At 33.9% G+C, this 12,938-nt stretch overlaps 1 protein-coding gene and 1 long non-coding RNA gene across 2 annotated transcripts; one reads left to right on the top strand and one right to left on the bottom strand.

Annotated features, from left to right (window-relative positions):
• Positions 1–5,859: 5,859 nt before the first annotated feature.
• Positions 5,860–9,337, top strand: LOC123897124 (transcription initiation factor TFIID subunit 8-like). Its single transcript, XM_045947618.1, has 2 exons — positions 5,860–7,118; positions 8,540–9,337. The coding sequence occupies exon 1, from the start codon at positions 5,992–5,994 to the stop codon at positions 7,078–7,080; it is 1,089 nt and encodes a 362-aa protein (XP_045803574.1). The 5' UTR covers positions 5,860–5,991; the 3' UTR covers positions 7,081–7,118; positions 8,540–9,337.
• A 607-nt stretch (positions 9,338–9,944) lies between these two features.
• Positions 9,945–11,123, bottom strand: LOC123901668. Its single transcript, XR_006807125.1, has 2 exons — positions 10,920–11,123; positions 9,945–10,695 (listed from the first exon to the last, which is right to left on the bottom strand). It is a non-coding gene; the product is annotated as an uncharacterized LOC123901668 (long non-coding RNA).
• Positions 11,124–12,938: the final 1,815 nt, after the last annotated feature.

The raw sequence follows: 12,938 nt of genomic DNA on the forward strand, positions 1-12,938 counted from the left end.
ACAATGAACCTATGTAACCTTTGAACTAATTTAAACATTTTTCCCATCGGGTGAAAGTATTTTTTAGACCGGTATTAGAACTATTATACAAAAATTCACACACACACGAACAAAAGATTATTAGTTTGAACTCGGGTAACAATGAAAAATATGTATTTTTACGATCTCAATAATATTAGCTAGTTGAAGTAGAATTTACAAACCGATATAAGTATCTCACTTACTCATCTTATCGAGTGACAATTGATTGTGACTTATTTAAAATCACCGTGTATATTTTGATAATTTTGTATGTTGAAGCTCCCTTTTTTACATAAAAATCATGTTTGGCGTTAAAACTTGCAAACTATATATAACTTCAAATTAGTGTTGCAATCGTAGTTACCCAAAACATATCAAAAACAATTTTATGTCTTAGAGTCACTTTTGTCTTTCTAACGTGAATTCAAACACACTAAGCCATTGGGGCTCATGCTAGGGTGAGAGACCATCTCATATCTCTCACCGGTGCATCACAAGTTTTATGCATCGGATTGAATCTGATGCATGATATTATAGTGTACCGTCAGTATTATATAATTTTTTTTTATTTTTACACTCTCTTTTGTATATCAGCAATATTTTTTTAGGTGAACATTTCGAAACTGTTTTCCCCGAATAAATCGGGAACATTGTTTCCAAAAAAAAATTCTCGAAAATATTTGAAACTTTTTTTTCTGATATCCGAATAAAATATCGGAACTTTTTCTAGAAAAAAAATCGAAAAATATCCGAAACTTTTTTCCAACAAAAGATCGGAAACTTTTTTTCAAAAAAAAACTCTGAAATTGTTTTTATCTGAAATCGAAACTTTTTTTCCCAAAAAATGAAAAAAAAAATTCCCAAAAAAATATCGAAAACTTTTTTCCGAAAAAATTGAAAACTTTTTCCCAAAAATTAAAATAAATATAATACTGACGGTACACCATAATATCATGTATCACATTTAATCTAACGGTATTTAATAATTGCTCATAGTGTGCACGGGTGAGAGATATGAGATGGTCTCTCACCCTAGCATGAGCCGGCAATTGGAGCTTTTTTCTAATGTACTAGTATAGTACTATGTAAGTTAAGCATTAAGTTGCATAAAGGCAGGGATGCCAACAAGAGAGGTGCAGAATGTTAATGAAATAGTATAGATGAATTAGAAACAGGTGTGAAACGAGGAAGTGATATACACGTGAGGGAATAATCATGGTTAAGAGGAATAAAAAAATGTGGATGGATACTTAGAATGTATTTGAAATCCTCCTTATAGATACTTTGTATGATGAAACGAGGTTGTCAAATGCCATGCCATGCCATGCCATAAATAGTAGTATTATACTAATACTCACTATGAGCAGTAATTATGTCTTTGTTAAATATGGATCATTAATTTAATGTCATTAGTCATAGGTTCTTGTTTGCCAATGCACGCCTTCAAGTTGTGTGTGTAAATATTATAATTGTTTACTACTAGGAGTACAAAATATACACATAACTTTTCTGGTTTGTGCCCTGCACCCATAGTTGGTATAATAATTGCAAGATCTTATAATATTTCTTCAACATCTCAATTCTCAACTCATATAGTTAGACTAACCGAGTTAGTCTTATGCGGAGAATTTGTCATAAACAAATTATAAGCCATTAGATTTGGTCTAATAGTAAGGGTCTATTTGGTTCGGGGATTTTGGAGGGGAGGGGAGGTGAGCGGATATTTTAAATTAATTGTGTTTGGTTCAGTTTTTAGGAGGAGAGGGGAGGTGAGATGAGGTGAGCAAAATCCCTCCAAAACCCAATTTTTGCTTCCCCCCAAATTGGAGGGATTTGGAGGGGAGGGGAGAGAAGATTTGTTATTATGATTTTAATTATATTAACATAATTGTCCTCATAATTATTTTAAAATGCCAAAACTATCCTATTTCAGTATTTTGTATGTTCTAACTTCTAACCTTTTTTTTTTCAAATCTTTTTGTTACATATACTCAGTATTTTTTTTCCTGCTTCAAAAAATTTACTCAGTAAATTTTTTTACCTTGCATAAAAACTTTTGTGCTAATTTCTTATATCCATTTCTTTTTTAAGTAAGTTTTTTTTTTATATGTTACATAAACATCTTTTCTTTTCAAATATGTTCTTGTTACGTATTACAAGCATGTTGTTTGTTATTTTTTTTACGTAATTTTCTAAGTTTATTTTTTATTTTTCTTAACAAAGTTATTTATGAAGTATAATTTTTTTTTACTATATGAAATATAGTTTTAAAATTATGAAACTATGTTAAGATTACACAGGATAAAAAAGTAAACTAATTTTAAAATCTCTCATCTCCCCCTCTGAATTAAACAAATATGTAGTCCAAATCTCTTCTCTCCCCTCCCCTCTTTTATTTTGAACCAAACACATAAATAATTAAAACTCCTCCCCTCCTTTCCCTCCCCTCATTAAAATTCCTTCCTTCCTCTCCATCATATACAGCGTGTAAGATACATTGATAGTTATAAATGATACTATATTTTTATACAGCATGTAGGATACATTGTCAAAAAAATTATATGTTCAAATAATAATGCAAAGCTATCTTATGCACGTTAGATAGAACATGCAATTATCACTTTATTAATAGTGTAATTTTAAAGTAAGTTGTGTTGCTCCATAATATTCTGAATAGTCACACAACCAATGCCAAAAACATGTTTAATTTTCACTGTAGAAGCAGAAGCCTTCCTGCGTCTGAATTCATTTCCAACTTTGAACCAAAATACAGCTTATGTCGGTATCAGAAGGCACCAAAAACTTTCATCATTAATTCAAAACAGAAATGCTCAGAAAGCCCCTAAAACAAGACCATGTACTTTCACTTTAACTCCCTTTTCATCTTGTTTGTCTTTAGACCAAATATTATTTTCTTTTTTTAATAGAAACCAATTACCGTATTATTATTCAGCCAAATACCCCTGCGGTGAACCACTTTAACATGCTGTTCATTATGAACAGTAGTGTCTAGTAATTAAAAATAATGTAAAAAGATCTTATATATTTGGGAGGTATTAACTACTTAAAACTGCAGTAAAAACAAATTTGGACGTGAGATTGATAAATTAGACGCAAAACTACTTGATCAACATGCATTTTCTTAATCAAATTAACACCATTCAAATTATACCTTTAAAGTCGAAGAAAAGCAAAACAATTTTACTTTCAAAATGCATTGTCAATCATAGCTAAAATTTCAAATAATTTTGAAGTATTGATTCATCATAGTCAAAGTCATAGACCTATCTATCAAGATGGTCTACCGTGAAACCTAACAATTGTTCATTTGAGGGCCAACTACCTACTCAATTTTATAACCCGGAACTCGGAATTATCCGAAGAGGATACAAAATAGGGTGAAATAGTGTTCGTAACAGAACTCGTAATTATTCTAGGATGCCGAATTTTATTAAATAGAGATGAAGGAAGGGTGACAAATACAAAAATATTATAGATTTTATAAAATTCACATTCTAAGATGTGAACTATTTTTTTCTTCAGTTTTTGCACCCTTGAGTTTGCTGCTTAAATAAAGAAGGGAGTATTTTTGAAATTTCCGGAGGCACTTGTTTGAAGCAGCCCATGAAATTCTATAGGTTTTTTTTTTTTGTGGTGAATTTTGTTTATTATAGATTAACCTCGACAATATGTGAACCTAATCAAGGTTAGTGAACCTGATAAAGGGCAAAATCGGGAGAGTAGAATATGAAAGGCCATCTACATTATTGGACTACCGACCCAATGGACGTATAATGGGCTATATAATATTTTTCAAAATTTTCTTTTCCACCCCCACACATGGAATTGGTGTATTTATTTTTACATTTTCAAAATTTATATATTTGTCGGCAGGAATGGGGCTGGAGACATATTTTTTCCTTTCCAAACCCAAACTCATAAAATTTGGATATCCTCACACCTGTCTCAATTCTCAACGGAGATGTAAAGTAGAACATTGAATTCATATCTAATGAGGTTTGAGTATCCCATGGAATTCGAGTATCTCCATCCTACTTCATCGGTATATGAACTTGGATTGCGTTTTAACATACTTTTTTATTAAAATAAATTAAAAGTCGGAAACTATTTTGTTTCAAAGTGGGGGTGTTTTCATTGAGCTTAACTCTATCAGTCACCATATCTATCAACACTTTAGAATCACTTTCAACATGGAGATGAGTGATTTTCTACCACCAAGCAAAGTTCATTCCTAAGTACATGCCAAACATCTCTGCATGAAGCGCATCGCAAGATCCAATTTTTCGAGAGTAGCCCTTGATCCACTTTCCATTCGAGTCACTTAACAACCCTCCACACCCAACAAAGTTCACCCTATCATTTTGAGATCCATCACAGTTGAGTTTGATCCACCCTTCTTAAGGACTTTTCCAACCAATGTAGATAATGTCACTTTTTATGTTGCTTTCGGGGACCTGAGAACACCCTTCAATCTCTTTTGCCACCTTGAGAGTAGTAAAAGTCGGGTTGTGTGGGCGTTGAAAGTCTTCTTCAAAAATTGATATGTTTCCAAGGAATTAATTTGAGTCATATTTGTGTTGCATTTGGGCAGTCCCTTAACACATGAATAATTGTCTCATCTTTGGTTTCACAATTGTAACATAAAGGGAAAATGCCAACACCCCATTTACTCGTACGATAATTGGTGAGAAGTCGCTCATGGGCAGAGATCCAAACAAAAGTTTGAATTCGATGAGAGCCTTTCCAAGACCACAAAACCCTTCCACTCTCCATCTAAAGGTTGATAATGCCTTCTCTGAAGTTTATAAGCGCTCTGAACCGTGAAGTTTCTTGTGGTTTTTTCTCCCCACCCAATGGTATCTTGACCATCCAAATCAGTACGCGCCGGAATAGCTAAGATCTGATTCACGGTGTTAAATAGGTAGATTTTTCAATTCTATACAATTATGATTTTTGTATTTAAAAATATAAGTGTCATTTGTCATCAGGTTGAGTGTACGAGTGGATACAATTACCTGTAGATACAATGAGTTTAGTCGGATTCTACTACTCATAAATGAACGGATACGGATAATTAATGGATTGAATCGGATTAGTTAGCGGGTTTTAGGGATGGCAATGGGCGCCCACGGGTGCGGGTTTGAGTGATATCAAACCCACACCCGAAATCAACACCCAAACCCAAACCCAAACCCAAATCTGTTCGGGTGGCAAAATCACACCCACGCCCACACCCATTGGGTTCGGGTTTTTTACACCCAAACCCAAACCCACAACACATTTTGTACTACTTTGCAAATTTAAGCAAAACAAGGTAAATTTAAGCAAAAACAATGGAATTTAAACATATTGTCAATCACTTAGCAAAAACATAGGTTTAAAATTACAAGGGAATTTAAAATTACAAAATAGTCTTTCAAGAAATTAAATTACAACTAAACCAAAATTAAGTTCTTCCAACTTTCAAGCAAAATTCAAACACAATTTTGGTTTGTGGTTTGTGAAAAACCTAATTTTACTTTTACACTTATATATATATATATATATATATATATGTGGGGGTATTTAGGTAATTTTAACATGTTTCGGGTGGGTGTATGGGTTTCGGGTGTGGGTTTGAGTGATACCAAACCCACACCCATATTTTCGGGTGTCACCCAAACCCAAACCCAAACCCAGTCAATTCGGGTTTCGCCCGTTGACTTGGGTTTGGGTTCGGGTGGGTCTCACGGGTTTGGGTTTTTCTGCCATCCCTAGCGGGTTTGCGGATCGACCCACAACCATGAACACTCCTTATATATTGCCATGGCTATTTTCAATATTCAGTTTTTGAAATTTTTTTGGATCGCCTATCCGGTTTTCACATTTCACCCTGACACATCCCACAACGTCTCAAGTACTCTCTCTCAAACCATTCCTCCGATTTGTTTGTCTTCTTTCTTCTCTTCAATGACACCGAACGAACAATCCCAAATCAATACCAAAACCCTAATTTCGCCTCCAAAAAACACAACCGACAGAACAAGAGCTTCCGACGACGACTTCGGCCGAGCAACGGCAAAAATCGCGGTGGCACAACTATGTGAAGCCACAGGTTTTCACGCCGTCAAAGACTCCGCTCTTGAATCCTTCTCCGACATCATAATCCGTTACCTAATCGACTTCAGCAAAACGGCGAAATTCTACTCCAACCTCGCAGGTAGATCAGAATGCAGTTTATTCGATTTGATTCGTGCTTGGGAAGATTTAGAAGCTCCTCGAGGGTTTTCAAACGGTATGAAAGAAATTATGAATTACGCTGAATCTATGCCTGAAATTCCTTTTGCTCAACCGATTCCTCATTTTCCGGTGATTCGTGAACGGAGAATCATTCCGAGTTTTGTACAAATGGGTGAAACTCCACCGGCAAAGCATATTCCACCGTGGTTACCGGCATTACCGGATCCTCATACTTACATTCATACTCCTGTGTGGGATGAAAGAGTCTCTGATCCTCGTGAGGATAAGGTTGAACAAGCTAGACAGCGTAGAAAGGCTGAGAGATCATTGTTGAATTTGCAGAAGCGTTTGTTGCTTAGTAACAGTAACAGTAACCGTAATCGAAACGAATCCACAGAAACAACAAGAACAAAAACAAGAAGTGATCCTGATGAAGATGCAGATGTAGATGTTGCTCCGGTTGTTTTGCCGACTAAGCTACCGATTGTTGATGGTGACCGTGTTTCGGTGTTGGAGGCATTTGCTCCTGCAATTGAGAAGCTAGGGGGTGGTGGTGTTTTGTGTGATGACGATGATGATGAGATTGAAGGGGGAAAGAAGGTTATTCCTGCTGCTACTTCGAGGCCTACTGTGCATTTCAAGTTTAGAACTGGGAAAAAGTTCATTGGGGAGTCTTTCGATGATAGAAATAAGAAGAAGGGTGCTTTGCAAGCGATATCTTTGGTTGGTAGAGAAGATGAAAGAGATGATAAGAAAAGGAGAGCTGAATATATTCTTAGGCAGTCTATGGAGAATCCACAAGAACTCACTCTCTTATAGGTTCTTGAGTCTGAAGTTGAGGGCTTGCAGATTTTCTGGTGAGGATTTTGTCACTTACATTTAGAATTTACACTTACATTTGTTTCCATTTTTTGCTGGTATAGCTCTAGTTGGTTGGTGTTGTACATATTTTTAAACATGGAGGTCTTTGATTATTGTAATATTAGAGAATTAACAGATTGATAGCATTGTGCTATTGGTCACTTTGCACTCACATATAAACCGGCCCTGGTTTTCGGCTTCAGCCTCAACACCATATTTATATGACGGGTTTCTGGCTGGCAGCCATAATTCACCAGTTTTCGGAGTCTATGCAGTTGCGTCTGGATCAGCCACATTTGTCTTCAGTTTTCATGATCATGATGTGATTGCATCCACGACTATCATGGTCAAGTTCTGTTGCTTGTCAAGTCTGTCTTGGGCTTTTCATGGGAAAAAGGGTTGGAATAGTAGAGTAATGGAAATAGAGGAGATTTGGAAGTTAAGAGGGAATGAAAGGGAGGTCAAATGACTTCAAGGAAAATTGATTTTAGAAAATTAATTGCGGAAATATTGTTTTATGTTTGAGTTGTTAGATTTGTAATTTGGATGAGCTGTGAAACAAGTGGGCAGATAGAGTGTAAAATTGATTGTGGGGCCTGAAGAATTACTAGGTCGGAATACTGATCCCACTGATTTTACATCTTCAGTGATTCTACTCTTTATCCACCACCATTACTAGGTTGAAATCACCGATCCCGTTGATTTTATGATTTTCCTGTGATTCTAGTCTGATCCACCAGATTGCAATCGTAGGTGTGCATGAGATGAGAAGCTAGGGTGAAATTTGTCTGTAGATTTTCATTTCTGTTTTATTATAGATTTCTTATTCTTATTTGTTCTTGTAGTCTCTTACCTGAGACTGATATCTTCTTCATATAAGCACGCAGTGGAAAAGGGATTGCAGCTGTTTTTCTTCAATAAAAATGTCCTTAAAACTAAATTCTCTATAGAGATTTATGCTTCTTCTACAAACATTAGTCTGTGATTCTTTCCCGATCAGCAGAAGTAATCATGAAACCAAAACTGTTAGTTGGCATGGATTAGAGCTAAAATTTGAACACAATAGCAAATGTCCAACAGATTCTACTCGCTGCTTGTGCAGTATAATCCATATCTACGTATATCTCTGAACATATTTCTAGCCGGTCCAAGTTTCTGATCTTTTCTTTTTCTCTTGAAGTTAACTACACTGAGTTCCATCTAAATAATACATGTTTCATCAGTTTTGTATTTGTTTTTAACTGTTTGTCGGATGCAATTAACTGACCGACAATGCATAAAAATATATCCTGCTAATTATTTATGATGACTCCCCAAAATTAAGACCGTAGAGTTTTATATCCGGTCGAAGGTTCGTTCTCATCCAAGTAACTATGTGAAGATATTGCATGTGATTTATGTTTGTGACTTGATATAGGTCTGGTCGGCAGCAAATTTACCAGCTCAGTTCTATCTATCATAAGCTAAAGGTTTGGATCAGAAGAAAGAAAGAAGAGAAGTTTGACATAGCCGAAAGATCTCTTGTTTACAAACTCTCACTGGAGTAACATTTTAAGCCTAAAAAAAATTCTCAATTTGGTTGACCTTGAAAACACCAAGAATTCTGAAACTTTGGCTAGTGCTCAAGGGCACCATAAAAAATCAAAGTGCAGAGCGTGGGTGATAAGCAAGAAGAGTGCATTGTGTTTTCACCTGCAGAAGACATCAATATTCCAGAGTATGCTGCTGATGCTGAAAGTTCTGGTCCTTTTTCTGAAATACAATTATGGTCCTTCTGAAATACCACTCGATATTTCTTGGATGGATCCATGTATAGAATTTGCAAGTTCGCAAAAAAAATTCTCACTGACAGTGGCGCCATCCCATTGGACACTGGTCCATATTCTGATAACTTTCTCCCGTGGCAACTCGATTCATGGCTAACATTGCTAGACTTATTACAATTGCAGTCAATACTTGTGGATCCAAGATTACCACACCCTATGAGGTGAAGATAATCCTTTTCCATCTCAAATTATGAACACAGTGCTTGTCTTAGATGGAGGGAATCCTTGATTTCTGGTGTTTTGGGTAAAAGCAAATCGCTTTTTATAAAACAACACTACTTGCGCAGCACCTGTGTTGCATTTGATTTCTTGTTTAGGAAATCAAATATAGTAAAAGTATCTTGAAAATTGTGTAGTCAAATTTTTAAAATGTTCTTTTCAGTATAAAATTTTCTCTTTTTGTTTTCTTAACTAGTGTTTCAGAAGCACCGGTTAGCATGATCATTTGATTAATATCGGAGGATTTAAAAATAATTGCCCATTAATTGGTATTAAAAAAAATCAAAGGTTTAAAAATCAAAGGATCAATACACATTGGAATATCAAAAAAAAAGATGAGAATGAGCCTTGTATATGGCAAGTTATGAGCAAGCATGCTAGTCTCTCTTAAAAAAGTTCACATCAAAATTGTTTTGGATGAAAAACATTTGGGTGCTATGAAAGTTATTTTCAACATTCTCTCTCTAACACTTACTCTGTAATTGGTTCTCTCTAACATTTACTCTGTAATTGGTTAAATCATTGCGAGTTAGTGCTGTGACCACTTATGGGAAAACAAAGGAGTTGTACAATTCGAAACTATAGATACTAAGACAGGTGCTAACATGGGCCACTTGAACAATTGCAAGAACTTCTTGCGCACCAAACAAAACCTTCATCTGAACATATGAGATTCCCAGTCCCAGAAAATCCACCATCATTGCTCACTGATACCAATTGTTAGTGTTGAAGAGAAAAAGTTTAACTTCAAGCACTCACACACACTGAAACTGATAATTGTGAGAGAAAATTGATTAAGGCTTTCAAGAAAATGTCACAAGCCAAGACAATCATAGGCGTATTTATACATAATCAAAGAGCATGAAACAAGAAACATGGATACCTATCTGTTTAAAGGACATGTATTGCTCAAATCCAGACATTATTAAATTTAGAAAATAAAAGCATGTTCCTTCAAATTAGAAAACTAGAAAGCATGTAATCTACATTCCACAAATAAGTTATCTTGCACCATCCTAGCTTAATCATATTTATTCATATCAAATGATAATGTTCAGCAAGTACCAACTCTTCCACCTTTAGTGCAATCTTATTCATAACAACACTTGTTGATCCTCCTTTGTATAATCTACCAATAACAGAGTGATAACTAGCAGCATTAGGTTTGACACCACCTTTTATCATCAGAGCTGCTGCACTTTTAGCAGATTTCACCTCTTGTTCCGTAACTAAAGTGTGAGGAGTTGGATACAAGTATGTTGATGTCTCCGCTTGTCTAAACAAGGCAAGTGCTTGTTTAAATTGACTGAATATGCAATGACCATAGATTAGATTTACATATGTGGTACCATCAGGCTTGATGTTGTTGACATGAATCATTTCAGAACATAGGCTTTGCTTAAAAGTCTATCTTTGCAGAGTCTGAATAAGATTGAGTTAAAGCAGCAAGTGAGACTAAAACCACCATCTTTTGGTTCCTTGTCAATCTGCAATGCATGTCTCAACAACTCGACGGCTATTTGGGTTTCTCCGCAATCGCATATAATTCATCGATTAGAATAAGATAACTATGATAGTTCAATACAAAATTGGTGCTGTTTTTACGTATGATATCATTATAAAAAAGCATTGCTGCATGAATGTCGTGTATACGACAAAAACCATCTAAAAGATCATTCAAAGTTTGAGTAGTAGGATGATGACCGGAATCGATGATTTTATGAAATAGAGAGATAGCTGAAGACATGTTACCTTGTCTAGAGTGGCATTGGATGAGAATAGACCAAGTATGAATGTCTGGGACAACACGATGATAGAATTGGGGTGATTGTTCCAATTGTTTGAAAAGGGAAAGAACAGCGAGGGAAGAACACCTTGATAGAGTAGTGAGTATATTGAATGAATCGATAGCATCTGAGTGATTATTGCAAAAGTCACCAGGAAAAGAGACTTGAAACAAACTTGGGAATAATAATAGAAGAAGAAACAGAAACAGCAGTACCACATGATCTTCTTAAAATTGAAAACATAGTTGCAAGCTAGGCTTTTTGAGGTTATGCAATATAAATATTAGTAAAAATTGTATTTTTATAAATTATTTTATCATAAACTACTTTGACAAACTTATAATAACACATAAAAATTGTATAAGTTGTTTGCATAAGCTCAAAAATAAGTTAATTCAAACGGGGCCTTATTTTAAGCTTATGTGAGCTTATCAGTTGCCGTTATATTATTGTTTGGGTAAATTAACAAAAAGTGTTTATCACAATTTCATAAGCTACTTATGCCCTATTTTAATAAGCTTATCGTTGGGCTTAACATGAAAAATATCTCGCTTCAAATTCCACCTACTCCATTTTACACAATATTAACATATTTTGTAGAATTTATTTTTTGAGTCAATCTTAAACTTATCTTCCTATTTTTTAATGTATTTTTTTCTTCTTCACACTTATTTTTTAAGGTATCCCACTTTTTTTTTTAATTTAGATATTCGAGTCAATATTAAATTTATTAAGCATAAGAGCTTACGACGTAATTATCATATTAAACGCTCATATAAACAATTATATAGTTAAGATTTACTTTACATAAAAATAAATATCAAAATAAAGAAAATGTGCAAAACTTTTTTGACTGATAGTGTAGTGCTTATCAAATTTAATTGTCCACTTGTTATCAAATAAAATTTTGTTGATAAGGCAGTTTTTTTTTTTTTTTTTGACAGAAGGCAGTGTTGTCTATATGAGATTAGTTTAACTTTAATGATAGATTCCCCATTCCACTACACTCCGCCCACTCCATTATACTACAAAAATATAAATAATAAAAAAGTTATGTTTGTTGTATAAAATATAAATAAATGTTTTTCCACCAAAGTAAATAATATAAAATAAATGTTAATTACCTTTATTTTTTGGTACAAAAATGTTAATTACTTTTACTTTACTTATAATGTTATTAATTTTGTTATCATTTACGTACTTTTCCTTACTTCTTTTTTCTTTCTTTTTTTCTTTTGAAAATTACTTTTCATTTGCTTCTATTTTGCTGTTGATGATACTTTGCCAAATCAATAATATAACAAATATATGGGATAAGCTCCATGCTTAAACAGAACTCTCTCAATCATACAAATATGCAATCACTAGCAAAAACAAAAATATATATATTTACCCTTATCGACAAATATGATCGAAGTGAAAAAGAATATATGTAGCCCCAATTTATTTTTGTTTTTAATTTAGTTGAAGCATACTAGTACAGCACTAAGCATGTAAAATAACCAAAAGTGAAAAGACCCATATGCTTTGTTTTACTTTAACTGGCTGGAACAGTTCCAATCCCTTGATTCAAACTATATATTTCTTTTTTAAAATGGGAGTTAACAATTAATGTATAATATTAATTTACAAGAGTGATAGTTCAAAGCGACCCTTAAAAACTTACGAATTTACTCCTCATTTTTTTAAGAAGCTAAAGAAAATAAATTGAAAATACATTCTGATATAAGATATATCTAGAAAAATAAAGATACAAAGAGTTCAAAGAAAACAGGCAAAAATATAGCCCCATCAAATAAAACTAAATTTTTTAATTTTTAGTTTTAAATGGAATTTGATTAACATTAAAACAAAACTTTAATTTTTTGTGGGAATTTGATTAGACAATAACCCCAAATAAAAAGAGAAACTTTCAATGTAACTACTCTATTTTATTCCAAATAATGTTAATCTCTTCCAAAATGACTTGTTCAACTTGAGTCAA

The sequence above is a fragment of the Trifolium pratense genome, linkage group LG1 (assembly GCF_020283565.1).
Source record: "Trifolium pratense cultivar HEN17-A07 linkage group LG1, ARS_RC_1.1, whole genome shotgun sequence".
NCBI classification, from domain to species: Eukaryota; Viridiplantae; Streptophyta; class Magnoliopsida; order Fabales; family Fabaceae; genus Trifolium; species Trifolium pratense.

Bases quoted from the DNA above. Each gene is read 5' to 3' on its own strand.
- LOC123897124 (XM_045947618.1), top strand. From the start codon at position 5,992: ATGACACCGAACGAACAATCCCAAATCAATACCAAAACCCTAATTTCG.